This window comes from Pocillopora verrucosa, chromosome 11, assembly GCF_036669915.1.
Source record: "Pocillopora verrucosa isolate sample1 chromosome 11, ASM3666991v2, whole genome shotgun sequence".
NCBI classification, from domain to species: Eukaryota; Metazoa; Cnidaria; class Anthozoa; order Scleractinia; family Pocilloporidae; genus Pocillopora; species Pocillopora verrucosa.
This window is the reverse complement of record NC_089322.1, coordinates 13,501,638-13,514,021: the sequence shown is the minus strand read 5'-3', so window position 1 is coordinate 13,514,021 and position 12,384 is coordinate 13,501,638. Positions and strand designations below refer to the sequence as shown.

Here is a 12,384-nt window from a genome sequence, read left to right as displayed (position 1 = left end):
TAAAATAGGCTCATTTATTGAGAACAGTCACAATGCAAGATGCAGGCAATAGTGCCAGTCAACATTGTGCATGAACACATTATTAAATAATTCTTTTCTGTTTGTGATATCTTAGGGGAAGCAGTAATCATCAAGATCTTTTCACTTGGTTTGTAGCTAAATTTAATCTTATTGGCATAAACTAAAACCCAATAAAACAGCAAAACAAAATGACTGAAACAAAACAAGCAAAACAAGCTAAACAAGGAAAATGAAACAGCCATAACAACTAAAATGAAATGACCAAAACAAAACAGCCAAACAAAATGACTTCTATGACCAAAACAAAACCACTACAACCAAACAAAATGACTTCTATGACCAAAACAAAACCACTACAATGATCAAGACAAGTGGAGGATAAAATGTTGTAGAACTTGTAGATTTCACTTCAGATATTCTCTCACATTTTTAAAACCTTTTAAATATTAAGGCTGTCTCACAAAACTTTTTTCCTCTCCACACAAGCAGTTGAAACTATAATTTGATACTTATATGTAGTTTCTTGGACAGAATGCCAGCCGTATCAAAAACCAAAGCATATCTCACAGAAAGAAGAGGAGGAAACAGATAATGGTATTCAATGACAATGTCTATGTACCTAATTTTTTCCATTTATTTCTTTTTTAATTAAGGTTTCATTGACAACTCACGCCAAGCAGGTGGTAATTGAGACATAACTGAATTTCGCCAATGAGGTAGATCAGGAGTAGACCATAATTGAAATGAGATAAATATATCAGCTGGCACTGAAATATTTAAATTTTCTAGTCATTTCGGTCGTTTCGGTTTGGTTGTTATGTTCATTTCATTTCAATTGTTTTTTTTTGTAGATTCAATGGCTTCACCTATTTCATTTTGTTTTGCTCATAACCGTTGTTTTGTTTTGCTTGTTTTGCTCCTTTTGCTTGTTTTACTTGTTTCATTTTGGTCATTTCATTTTGCTGTTTCAGGTTTTAGTACATGCCAATCTTAACAATCATAACAACCTTTCTTTTTGACTCCATCATTCCTATTGCCATACTTTCATCATCATCATCATCCTTCAGGTTTTTCTTCCGTTCTTGAATTCCTTCCCACTCTACTTCATCTTCTAACAGTGCACTGTGCTCAAGTTCCAGTTGATCTTGAAGTTCCTCATACCTTTTTTTTTCAGTTCTGATTTCTCTTTTGTGATTCGTGGCAAACGTTGAACACAAACTGCACTGAATATCCTTGATATCCTTGGTTTTGGTTGAACTGTGCAGAAGTTCTTGCTAGTGATAAAATCTAAGAGAGAAATCTCCTCTGTAAAATCCAATATTTGAATTCATAATTTCATCAGTGTATTCGCAAGACAAAATCCCCCAAAGTAGACCACCAATTTTCGAACAAACTGCCCAGCTTACTATCCCTTTTAAGAATTGCTCTTAATCGTTATTTTCTCGCCATCCCTGACCGATAAAGGTTAATCCCTTGAAGAAAACCTAATCTCGCAAAATAAGCTCTCTAAGCCGCCATTTTGAATCGCTTTGCAACCACTCATTCTGGAACGCCTGGCTTAAAATCAAGCATCATGGCGCTAAAGAAATTAAGATGCGTGACTTCACTCGAAAAATTTCATCAAATGGGGTCTTTATTTTTCCTCCATGATCAAGGACATACAGCAGAGAGCTCTAGAAGTCTTCTTACAAGCATTTTGAACAAAGACTTTGAGTTTGACCATATTCGAGTAATTTATCCGCAAGCTCCAGATATTACTTTCCAGGTCGCTCATGGCGGACTTGAACAAGGGCTTTGGTACGAGCGGAACACGTTAAGCCCCACTGCTATGGAGAGGATGGACTCGATTGATCACTCCTGCAGTCTGATTTGCCATTTGATTGATCAGGAAAAATCTCGCGGAATTCCACTGGATAGGATCGTCATTGGTGGATTTGGTATGAGAGGGAATCTCGCCATGCATGTAGGGTTCAGGTATGCGTGTAAGAGGGTCATGATTTACAGATATAATATTTGAACTCAATTTTAGTGGCTTAAACTTTAAACGGTCGATAATATTAATCTAACACCCCAAAAAGACATAAAGTGGACTGATCAAGACATTCTTATGGCATAATTAACTTGCAATCGTAGTTTAAGCGAAGATAAAATGAGCGTAACGTGGGTGACATTTACATGGCGTGTGTGTGCAAGTGGGACATGTTGTGAAATGACAGAACCATCACTGAAGAAAGCTGTTTTTATTTTTCGTCATGTCACGAGCATTGAAAAAGATAAAAAATTACGGGTTCCCATAAGGGAAGTGAACCTCAGATCTTCTGCTCCCACTCTCCTATGGTCTACCATTAGGCCACAGAGCCTCATCTACGATAGAGTTCATATGTAACCACAGGCAGCCCAAGCTTCAGTTGCGATATGATCATTTTGCAGAATAGCATTCATGGAAAAATTATGAGAGTTTGTATGAGAATATTTGTGACCGCTCTAAGGAATAAAAAATAAATCAAATTCTCAATAAAAATACCTCACCTTATTTCCACAGTGCATTGCTTATTATCTGACTGTTTAGGAAACCCATTTTAGCAAGTTATCCATTTCTTGGTTTATGGCTACATATGAGAAGCCAGAAGGGTTATTCTTATATATGTAATAAACCTAGAAATGGATAACTCGCTAAAATGGGTTCTTTTAAACATAGTAGGTGGTCAGATAACAAGCAATGCACTGTGGAAGTAAGGTGAGGTATTTTTATTGATAGTTTGACTTACCAGTTTATTTTTTAATCCTAAGAGTGAATGTAAATATTCCTATACAAACTCTTTTAAGGTGGTCTTCCACTCACATTTTAAAAATTTTCAATATTAGCTGGGTCCAATTCATTATGGTACCACTGGAAATATCATCCAAAATTGTTGTGAATTGTGCTAGTGATTGACATTTTGTAACCATGACAACAAGTTTTAAGGGCCCCCCCGATGGTGTAAAAAGCTACCCATCTGCTAAAAAGAATGTCTAAAGAACCAGATGTCCCATTGTCCTATAAATGGTAGCAAAATGAACTACAATGATTGCTCTATACTGTAAACCTCAAAAAGTAAACTATCAAAGTATTTTTCAGAACAATAACAATTTATTTCTGAGAAGAACAATATTTTAGCCTCAATAATTCCCCACAAATTGAAATGAGATTCATGCACTTTCACATAATGGTTTTTTTTGTTCATAACACAGCATAAATACAAGAGAGAATTCACTGAAAATTTCAGTTCAATCACACTAAAAGAAGCAAAGATATCCTATTTGCTGTTTTGGCTATTAAGGTAAAATTATAGAATTAAGAAAACTGAGATTAAAGTTTTGAGTTGTAACACAGAGTAGCCATTGTCATAGAAAACAATGTTTTGTGCTAATTTCCACTTGACGCATTAAAATCCACCAACTGCATAAATATCACCCTCCTTTTCTTGTTGTTTGTCAGTTTTTTTCTTTCTTTTGCCATGGAACAATCTCCACTGAGACTTGTTGACTCCTTGCTTTTTGTAGTTGGCCCTTAGAACTTGGACTGAATCAGCTCACTGAGCCTCATCTGAGCCTGACATCCAATATTAAAGTGGGCTACTGCATCATAAATGCCCAACTGCAAGGTCTCAGGGCAAACAAAGACACTCTTCAGTACTCTCTCCCAGAACATAGCATCAAGGGCCTCATTCTAATTTTGTGTCTTTCCATCAAGACATCTGCTCAAAAGACTGACTTCACCCAGTCTAGCAAAAATTGGTTTCAGTTCAGCAATGATATCTAAGGGTAAACCAGCCTCATGCGTATAGTAGTTTGTTTGATTAGCTTGATCCCTCATGTACCCACACCAACTAGTAGCACCCTCTGGGAAATGCTGCAAATGCAACTTTCTGTTAGCTGAGGATGCACAGTGAAACAAACTTGCATGAATAGCTGATTTCATAGCTGGAAAATTACCAGGAATCTTATTTTGCAAGATGATCATCTCACAGCTGGAGCTTGGGCCATCTGTGATGTGACACATGTTCCGCATACCACTAGAACTATTACTTAAGTTGAATATTGCCTGACAGAGAAATCACATGTGACAAAGAAATTGCAATTGACATTGTAAGACTTGTCCTTTTTTCTTTTGTCCATCAGGTATCTTACAAACATTGCTGGTGTTTTTTCTCATTCTTCCGTCTTATCAACGCGATCCACTGTGTTTGAAACAATAAGAAAAGAGAGAGAACTTAATGAGGATCAGAAATTCCCTGCTTTGTTTATGTGGAATGGAAGAAAGGATAAAAACTGGCTGAGATGGGCTGCACACACTGCAGAGTGTTTTATGGACTTGGAGATACAAACTGATTTCCAAGTGAATTACGCAATGCAAGGACATGAAATTATATCAGATGAAATATTTTACTTACGGAGATGGGTGGAACAAATGATTCCTAATCTTGACAGAAATACCAATGATCATTAAAGTAAATAAACAGAATTGTTTTGGTAGTCATGATAAACAGGGAAAAGAGACACAGTATATGAGGGTGGGGTCCTGTCTTTTTTTTTTTACATCTGTCTGACAGATTAGTGTCAAAAGCAGCTGGTGTTTTTTTCCTTTTTTTTTAGGTCCTATCACCACACATAAATATATATTCAGGTTTTAAACTATTTCTGCCTCTTCATTTGACCTAAGTTAACTAAAAATTTTCTTTAAGTTATTGTTCTTTAAATCTGCTGTGCTGGTTCAGTATTACAGAACTAGATAAATTGATCATCAAATAAAGGAGGTAAGTTTCTAAAGAACTAAGGTGGTCTTTGACCTATTAAAGAGGCCACCTAAAATTGAAACGTTTCCACGAAATACGAGTAAATCTACCAAAGATAAAAACCCCTGTAAAAGTATGAGATCAGGCGAACCTTGCAGTAACGCGTGACCATCTGTTACTATGACCATCGAAAACTTCACGTGACCGCTGAGGTAGAGCCACTTTCCGCCAACGGCATCAGACGATGACGTCACGGGAACGTCCCTAATTTGCTTCTAGAGTGAAGCCGAAGTGATGTACTTTTTCTCTCAGATTTACTGCTGTGATTCGCTGAGTTGTCCCTTCTGTTTGTAATTAAGCAGGTTTGTATTTCTTAGCTTTCTTAAGATCGGTTTTCTAGTCTAACAGAGTTAGATGACATGCAGTTTATAGCTGCCGTTCCACTAAATTTCAACTTGAGTCTTTCGAGCACACATTAGATTATTGCGAACCTAATTAAACTTTCGTTGAAAGTAGTCGATGTGAAGTAACTTATAAAACAAAATAACATAGAGTAAGTTCAAAAAACCTTGTTTGATTTGGTAATGAATGTGTCTCGAGGCGCGCCATTTATACACGTTTATACACGTTTGTACACGTTTATACACGTTTATACACGTAGTTTGTTGAACTTTCATTTCGATTATTATCATCCCGGGTTGATATCAGTATCTGTGATAATTTTTGCGCAGCTAACAACTTTACAGTCCTCTCCACTACTCTTAGTCGCACACTACATGTGCTGGATCTAAAGAAAAGCTTTGCGAACAAATTAGAATTAGTAAAACGTTCCAAGTTCTTGCCTTTAAGGAAGTCCTGATGAAATTCTATTTTAGCGAAATTTTGCCAACTATTGTGCATGGCCTAGATTTATGGGGTGCGTGCTAAAACTCCGATATTAGAAGCTCAATTGAGAGATTTCAAGTTACTATCTTAATGTCCTAGATTAACTCTTCGTTGCTAGCTCTGTATGTAGTATTTTACATATATATACTTCAAGTAATGTTCAGTATAGCATGCACAACCCCACAACCTCTGGAGCTTTAACTCTTATCGTGTCGAATTAAAGGGTTTAATGTTTTTTTGTTTTGTTTTTGTTTTTATGTTTATCCCCTCCCTCTCCAACCACAATCAAGTGAGATGTATTGGTTCCTAAATAAATGAGCCACAACCTCTTTGATACATGGCTTTACTCAATTGTTTATTTCAGGAAGACCATGGCCACAGCTGCTCCTCCAGTGACATTTTCCTCTACTAAAGAGACCACCAATTATGCAAGACTTTGTCGTCTTCTGGTTGATGTGGGATCTTGTGTGCTACGGGACACATTTGACAGGATTAATCCCCCAAGCGACCTTCACAAACACTTGGCGACACATCACACCAAACTTCAGCAACTTCAAAAGAAAAAAGTCTTAAATCCAACACAATGGGGAAAGTTATACCCAGCAATACCTACCTCAGTATCATCAAAAAACTTTGACATAACTCTTCTGACAGTCCTACTGAGGAACATTTGTAGCTTAAGACCACCAGCCACTGGATGGGATGCACTTCCCCCTGCCACAGATATGAGCACAGAGGCCGACATTGCTCGAGTGAAATACTTTAGAAATACAGTGTATGGCCATGCTGAGAAGGCTTCTGTGGATGATGCTACATTCAATGTGTATTGGCAGGACATCAAAGATACTTTAGTGAGACTTGGAGGACCTGCATATGGAGTGGCAATTGATAATCTTAAAAATGAGTGCATGGACCCTGTATTTGAGGAACACTACAGAGAACTTCTAAAGGAATGGAAAAGAGATGATGATAACACCAAAGACAAACTGGACGAAATTGATCGGAAACTTGAAGAACTGATATTGAAAGCTTCAACAAGCACGCCATTGCCAAAAGGTAGATTTTAAATTTATTGATTAAGAGTGGTGAGGATGGAAGGAGAGGGAGAAACAAATTATAATAGAGAAGAGGGAGGAAAACAGAGGTGGACCTAATTAGGACAGAGAAAACTAAGAAAAATCTCCCAATCTTGTTATTCAATCATATTTTCCATTTCACTTTCCATTTCTCCTCTTTATTTCACTTTTTTTATTCCTTATTTTGTTTCCTTTCAGTTTTTTTCTTTTTCTTCTTTCCCTTCATTTATTCATATCCTCTTTACAATTCTTCCTATTTGAAGTATAAAAGGGAAAAAATTAAGCAATCAAACACAATTCCAAGTTTTTTTTAAATTGAATATTCAATACCATAATGAAAGAAAAATTAATCCTTTATTTACCTAGTTTACCTTAATTTAATTTCAGATGTTGAGGAGCCAACTGAACTTATAGAAAGGATTCACCAACTTTACCAGACATGTGAAGGACGACTTTCACCATTTCCTTGGTGTGAGGACTTCAACTTTGACATTAATGACATATTTACCATGCCAATCATTGTTAGACGAGACAAAACTAGACGAACAGCTGCAGAACAGGTAACCAGCATCACTGGAGTCTTTAAACCTCACAGTGGAATCTCCAAGCCCAGAACTGTCCTGATTGAGGGAGAACCTGGAATGGGCAAGACAACTTACTGTCAAAAGGTAGTGTATGACTGGGCCAATGGTAAAGAAACTGACCCCTCTTTCCCAAAAATCAAATTGGTTCTCCTGCTCAAATGTCATGACCTGTCAGGAGACATCTGGGAAGCAATTGATGATCAGCTACTTCCTCGAAACATTGATGAAAAGGCAAAAGAGAACTTCTTCAAATACATCAATGCCAATCAGTCCCAAGTACTGCTGATGCTTGATGGATTGGATGAAGCACCATCTAATTGTACAAAGATGTTTTCTGACCTTGTTGAGAGCAGGGAGCTTCCAAAGTGTCACATCATTCTTACATCCAGGCAAGAAGGTAGTGTTAAGATAAGCAAGTTTTGTGACACCTTACTTCAAATAGAAGGATTTGCTTCAGAGAATTCTCACAATTATATCATGCATTACTTCAAAGACTTGGAGGCACAGGGACAAAACCTTTTGCAGGACATCAAACAAAGTATTGAACTTGGAGAACTGATTGCAAACCCCTTATTCACAGCAATGCTTTGCCTTGTTTATGAGGATTTAAGCAGTGGTCTGCCTCTAAGCAAGACTCAGTTGTATCTTGAAATCACTGAATGCATTCTTAAGAGATTTTGCCAAAAGCAAGGGTTGCCTCACAATAATGAAAACCTAACTGAAGTTTACAAGGAAGAGCTGGAACAATTGGGAAGTATAGCCTTGAAGGCCTTGAAGAAAGATAAAATGCATATTGAAGACAGTGAATTTCCAGGAACAACAGGAAAATCACCTCTATTTGAATTTTTATCAGTTCGGTCTAACAGCAGCAAAAGAAGATCCCATACATACTACCGATTTTCACACAAGAGTTTTCAAGAATTCTTTGCAGGTCTTTATCTCTCTGACCAAATTTTGAAAGGGGAAACAGACTTTGAGACGCTGCTTGCAAATGGAAGACAAAATTTAAAGTTTCTTGAACCAGTCTTTTTGTTCACTGTTGGTATTCTTGGCCATAAAAGAGAAAATGGAGCGTTGTCTCTATTACATATCATTATCAAGAAAGCCAATCTTTTCAAAAACCTTGATTTTCAAAATTTTTATTTGTGCTTTGCTTTAAAGTGCATTTGTGAATGCTCCACAGAAAATTCAGGACTTCGATCCCAGATGATAAATTTGCTAGGAACAAACCTAGAACTTCAAGAGTTGGTAATAACTGACAACAGTTTTCATAATAAGTTGCTTGTTGAGGCCCTTCAAGTTAACAGCACACTTACTTGTTTATCCATTATGGTTCCATTTTTGGGAGACCAGTCTATTGTGTCATTGGCAAATATGCTTCAAGTCAATAAAACTCTGACTACAGTTAAAATTGATATAGGAGGTTTTGTCAGTGCACATACTGTGCAGCAACTGGCTGATTCTCTAATGGTTAACAAAACATTAAATTGCTTGATGTTTATGGGAAATGCATGGGACAATGATGCAGTCAGGATCTTGACAGGTTATATGAAGAGGAGTGAAAGCTTGAGTTCCTTAGATCTTAATTATAGTGACACTGGTGATGCAGGAGCCACAGCACTTGCAGAGATTTTAAGGACCAGCACCACTTTAAACAGTTTGGGCCTTTCTAATAACCCAGGTATTGGTAATCCCAGTGTTATATCACTGTGTGAGGCTCTGAAAGTCAACACAACTCTTAGCTCATTAGATTTGTCTGGAACTGGTATTAGTGATGCTGGTGTTCTTTCTCTTGTGGAAGTTCTCAAAACCAATGCCAGCAGCCTAACCTCATTGTTACTGTCAGATATCAAAATAAGTCATCAAAGTATAAAGTCTATTGTAGAAGTCTTGAGAGTCAACTCTACTTTGAAAAACCTTGAATTTGAAGGAAATAAGGTTGGTGTTGGTGGAACAAAGTTGATAGCTGAAAGCCTTAAAGCCAATACAACCCTGAAACTTCTCAGTCTCTCAAGGAACAACATCAAAGCTAAATGTGGCCGTTTATTTTCTGATTCCCTCAAAGTTAATGGGACACTGGAATCTCTGACTTTGGCAAAGAATGCCCTTGGTTCTCGTGGTGCCCAACTTCTATCAGATGGGCTCAGAGTGAATACCTCACTTAGACATCTGGACCTGTCTGGGAATTCCATTGGCAGTGAAGGTGCAGAGTCAATTGCAGAGACCATCAGAGTTAATACTTCACTGACCAGCTTGAAGCTAAAAGGGAACAATATTGGTGATCCTGGAGCCAACAAAGTCTCTGAAGCTCTTAAAGTCAATGTCTCTCTGGAGTACCTGGATCTGTCATTTAATGCCATTGGTGCTGCTGGAGCTGAGTCAATTGCTGAGGCCCTTAAAAGTAATGCTACTCTGACTACTTTATACCTTGATTATAATGTCATTGGTGATAATGGAGCCCAATCACTTTGTGAGGCTCTTAAGACAAATGCCACCTTGACCGGCCTAGATGTTTCTCACAACAATATCCATTCAGCTGGTGCTCAGGCATTTGATGAGCTCCAAGGACATAACAACACCTTAAAGGAAGTAACTTTGATCATGAACAATATTGGTGACCTAGGTGATCATGGGGATCACGAATTTAATGAAGTCCCCATGGGAAGCGTGTCTTCTTTTCCTATTTCATTTGATCTTTCACTGCGCTGTACTGATCAAGGAAGCTTTGATGTAGTTGTTTCTAAACAGACTTTGATGCTACCTCAACAATGAAGCATTTTGTAGATAACCAAATGGAAGGCAAGTTGCAAAAAGCTAATTTCATTTCTGTGCTGGAGTTGATAAGGATGACATCCACGAAAAACTATGTTTACTTGTAGACAGTGAAGTTAGATCTCTTCCCTCTAACAAGAAGCTATTGATGACTGGTTTGAGCCTGAGTACAACTTGGATTTCTCTCCAGTTGGCTGGTGTGAAAAGAGGAAGGCCCTCTGAAATCCTCCTCAAACCTCTAATTTTTCTGGGAGTGAACCAAAAAAGTTCTGTTTCCTAGACTTGCAGAAAGCTCCCATGTTTTTCTCGCATGAAGGAGATCTAAATTCACTGACAAGGAACATGTTCCTTTTCCTTATTCTGCTATTGCTATTGGTGTGTTTAAATATTTATTTGTATGTTTATCTAATATATATTCTATACCAAAATGGCCAATTGGGTTTAAAAGACAAGATTAAGGAAAAGCAAAGGTTGTTACTAGCAACATAAAATCACCTTACAGTTTAGGAGAGTAGAGCTAAGTCTTCCTCACAGCTGACATCAGTTATCACACAGGTAGCCCAACCTCACAAAATAAGCCTCTGTAAAGATGTAAATATGTTTATGTTGTGTGATAATCCCATAAGAAGAAGGTTAATTTTAAGTATATATTATAGGTTCAAGTTTTTAGGTTGAGGGTGAAACTGTTTATTCCCATAAAAATCCTTACATTCTGCCCACTAAGCAACATAGAAATATTTTCATAGTTACAGACACTCATTTTTTGTGCTTTGGCTACTTGTGGCTAAGAAAACAGATTTATGCTCAGGCTTAAAGGTATCAATCAATGACAAAACTGAAAAAAAAGAATTCTGCTTCCATTTCATGGTCAGCTCAGCTGCTGCTTATCCCAAAAAACTGTTGAGCAGGGAACCTGCACTCAGACTAAATAAACTTTGTATGAAAGAGGGATGTTAAGAAACTGTTAATGCATTTTGGACCAAATGAAAGTAATATCTGTAGTTAAGCATCAGTAGATAGAATAACCCTTAATTCCCTAGCATCAGTATTCATTTTCTCCATTCCATTCTCTGTGCATTTACTAAGGTGCTGACAAGGAGAATATGTCCACCAGTCAAGAGTTAAATCTTAAGTTGGTGATCATTTCCTTTATTCTCATGACATTAATGTGTGATTTTGTGCTGATATTGTAAGGAGAAATTAGATGCTACTCACTCATTGTTGTTAAAGGGTTAATATACAGACCTTAGCTCACATTAATTTTTTAAAATTTTTCTCAAAATTAACAGTCAATTAATTTTTTGGTGTCTGACTGATTTCAGTATCTGTATCAACTTTCAGATGCCAGCTTGTAAAAACTAAGACAGCTTCAATTTTCATTTGCTGATTATTTCTAGTTTGAGAAGGGCTGTTCCCTTTTTATATGTAATAATCAAAATAATTTGATAGTATTTAGAAGTAGCATCTGTTCCTGTGATAGCCATTAAACAGGTCAAACCTCTTATCTGTGTTATGAAGAAATGAACTTCATGAAAACTGTGATATCTATATTATCTTGCCAAACTGTAACAAGAACATAGTTTGGTTTTATCAAGTGAAATGATGATGTAAACTGGCCTCCATAAAGAATTTCTTGAGCCAATGTTTCCAGCATTAGCCCCTCATCTGAGAAAATGACAAAGAGCTAATGCTTGATACATCAGCTTCAGGTCAGACTACTTCAGGTCAATTTACATTATCAACATATGATACAACCAAATTATCTTGTAGTCCCCCTACCCCAGTAGTCCCCCTACCTGGTCAGTGTAATAGGACAGTTAAGGGTGTTTGCACAGTTGTCTTGCATTTCACTTAAAAAACTGTTGTTTCTTTTCATGAAAATGTATAACAGATGTCTAGTTTCTTTCTCAAATTTTGTTATAGTTTTAATTGATTGGTAACAAGACTTCCTCTCATCCAATTCTGTCTGTAATCATACTTATGATAACACCAAATCTGACTGCTGCTTTGCAGTCCTCCAATTTTGTTAATCACTCATATGACTACCTTCAATACACCAGCATATTCCATTCACATTGAATGCCAAAAGCAAGCTAAGTTCTAGCAAACTAAACATGCTGGCATTTGAGGAATTTGTTGTTGTTGTTGAGGAATAAGTGTAAAAATGGAATTTTATAAAACACAATTAAACACAATCTAACCCTAATCAAGTCTTGGTACTTGAGAAATAAGACATTAGGATCATCCCTGTGCCTCCACCACCCAACACAT

General features: G+C 37.0%; 3 protein-coding genes across 3 annotated transcripts in view; 2 read left to right on the top strand and 1 right to left on the bottom strand.

Annotated features, from left to right (window-relative positions):
- LOC131794553 (sulfotransferase 1B1-like) overlaps nucleotides 1–12,384 on the bottom strand; it is a 56,428-nt gene that overhangs the window by 3,678 nt on the left and 40,366 nt on the right.
- LOC131770232 (lysophospholipase-like protein 1) lies at nucleotides 1,331–4,632 on the top strand. The gene is made up of 2 exons (XM_059085947.2): nucleotides 1,331–1,995; nucleotides 4,183–4,632. The coding sequence occupies exons 1-2, from the start codon at nucleotides 1,595–1,597 to the stop codon at nucleotides 4,508–4,510; spliced, it is 729 nt and encodes a 242-aa protein (XP_058941930.2). The 5' UTR covers nucleotides 1,331–1,594; the 3' UTR covers nucleotides 4,511–4,632.
- LOC131770231 (NLR family CARD domain-containing protein 3) lies at nucleotides 4,997–12,312 on the top strand. Its single transcript, XM_059085946.2, has 3 exons — nucleotides 4,997–5,158; nucleotides 6,046–6,737; nucleotides 7,145–12,312. The coding sequence occupies exons 2-3, from the start codon at nucleotides 6,053–6,055 to the stop codon at nucleotides 10,111–10,113; spliced, it is 3,654 nt and encodes a 1,217-aa protein (XP_058941929.2). The 5' UTR covers nucleotides 4,997–5,158; nucleotides 6,046–6,052; the 3' UTR covers nucleotides 10,114–12,312.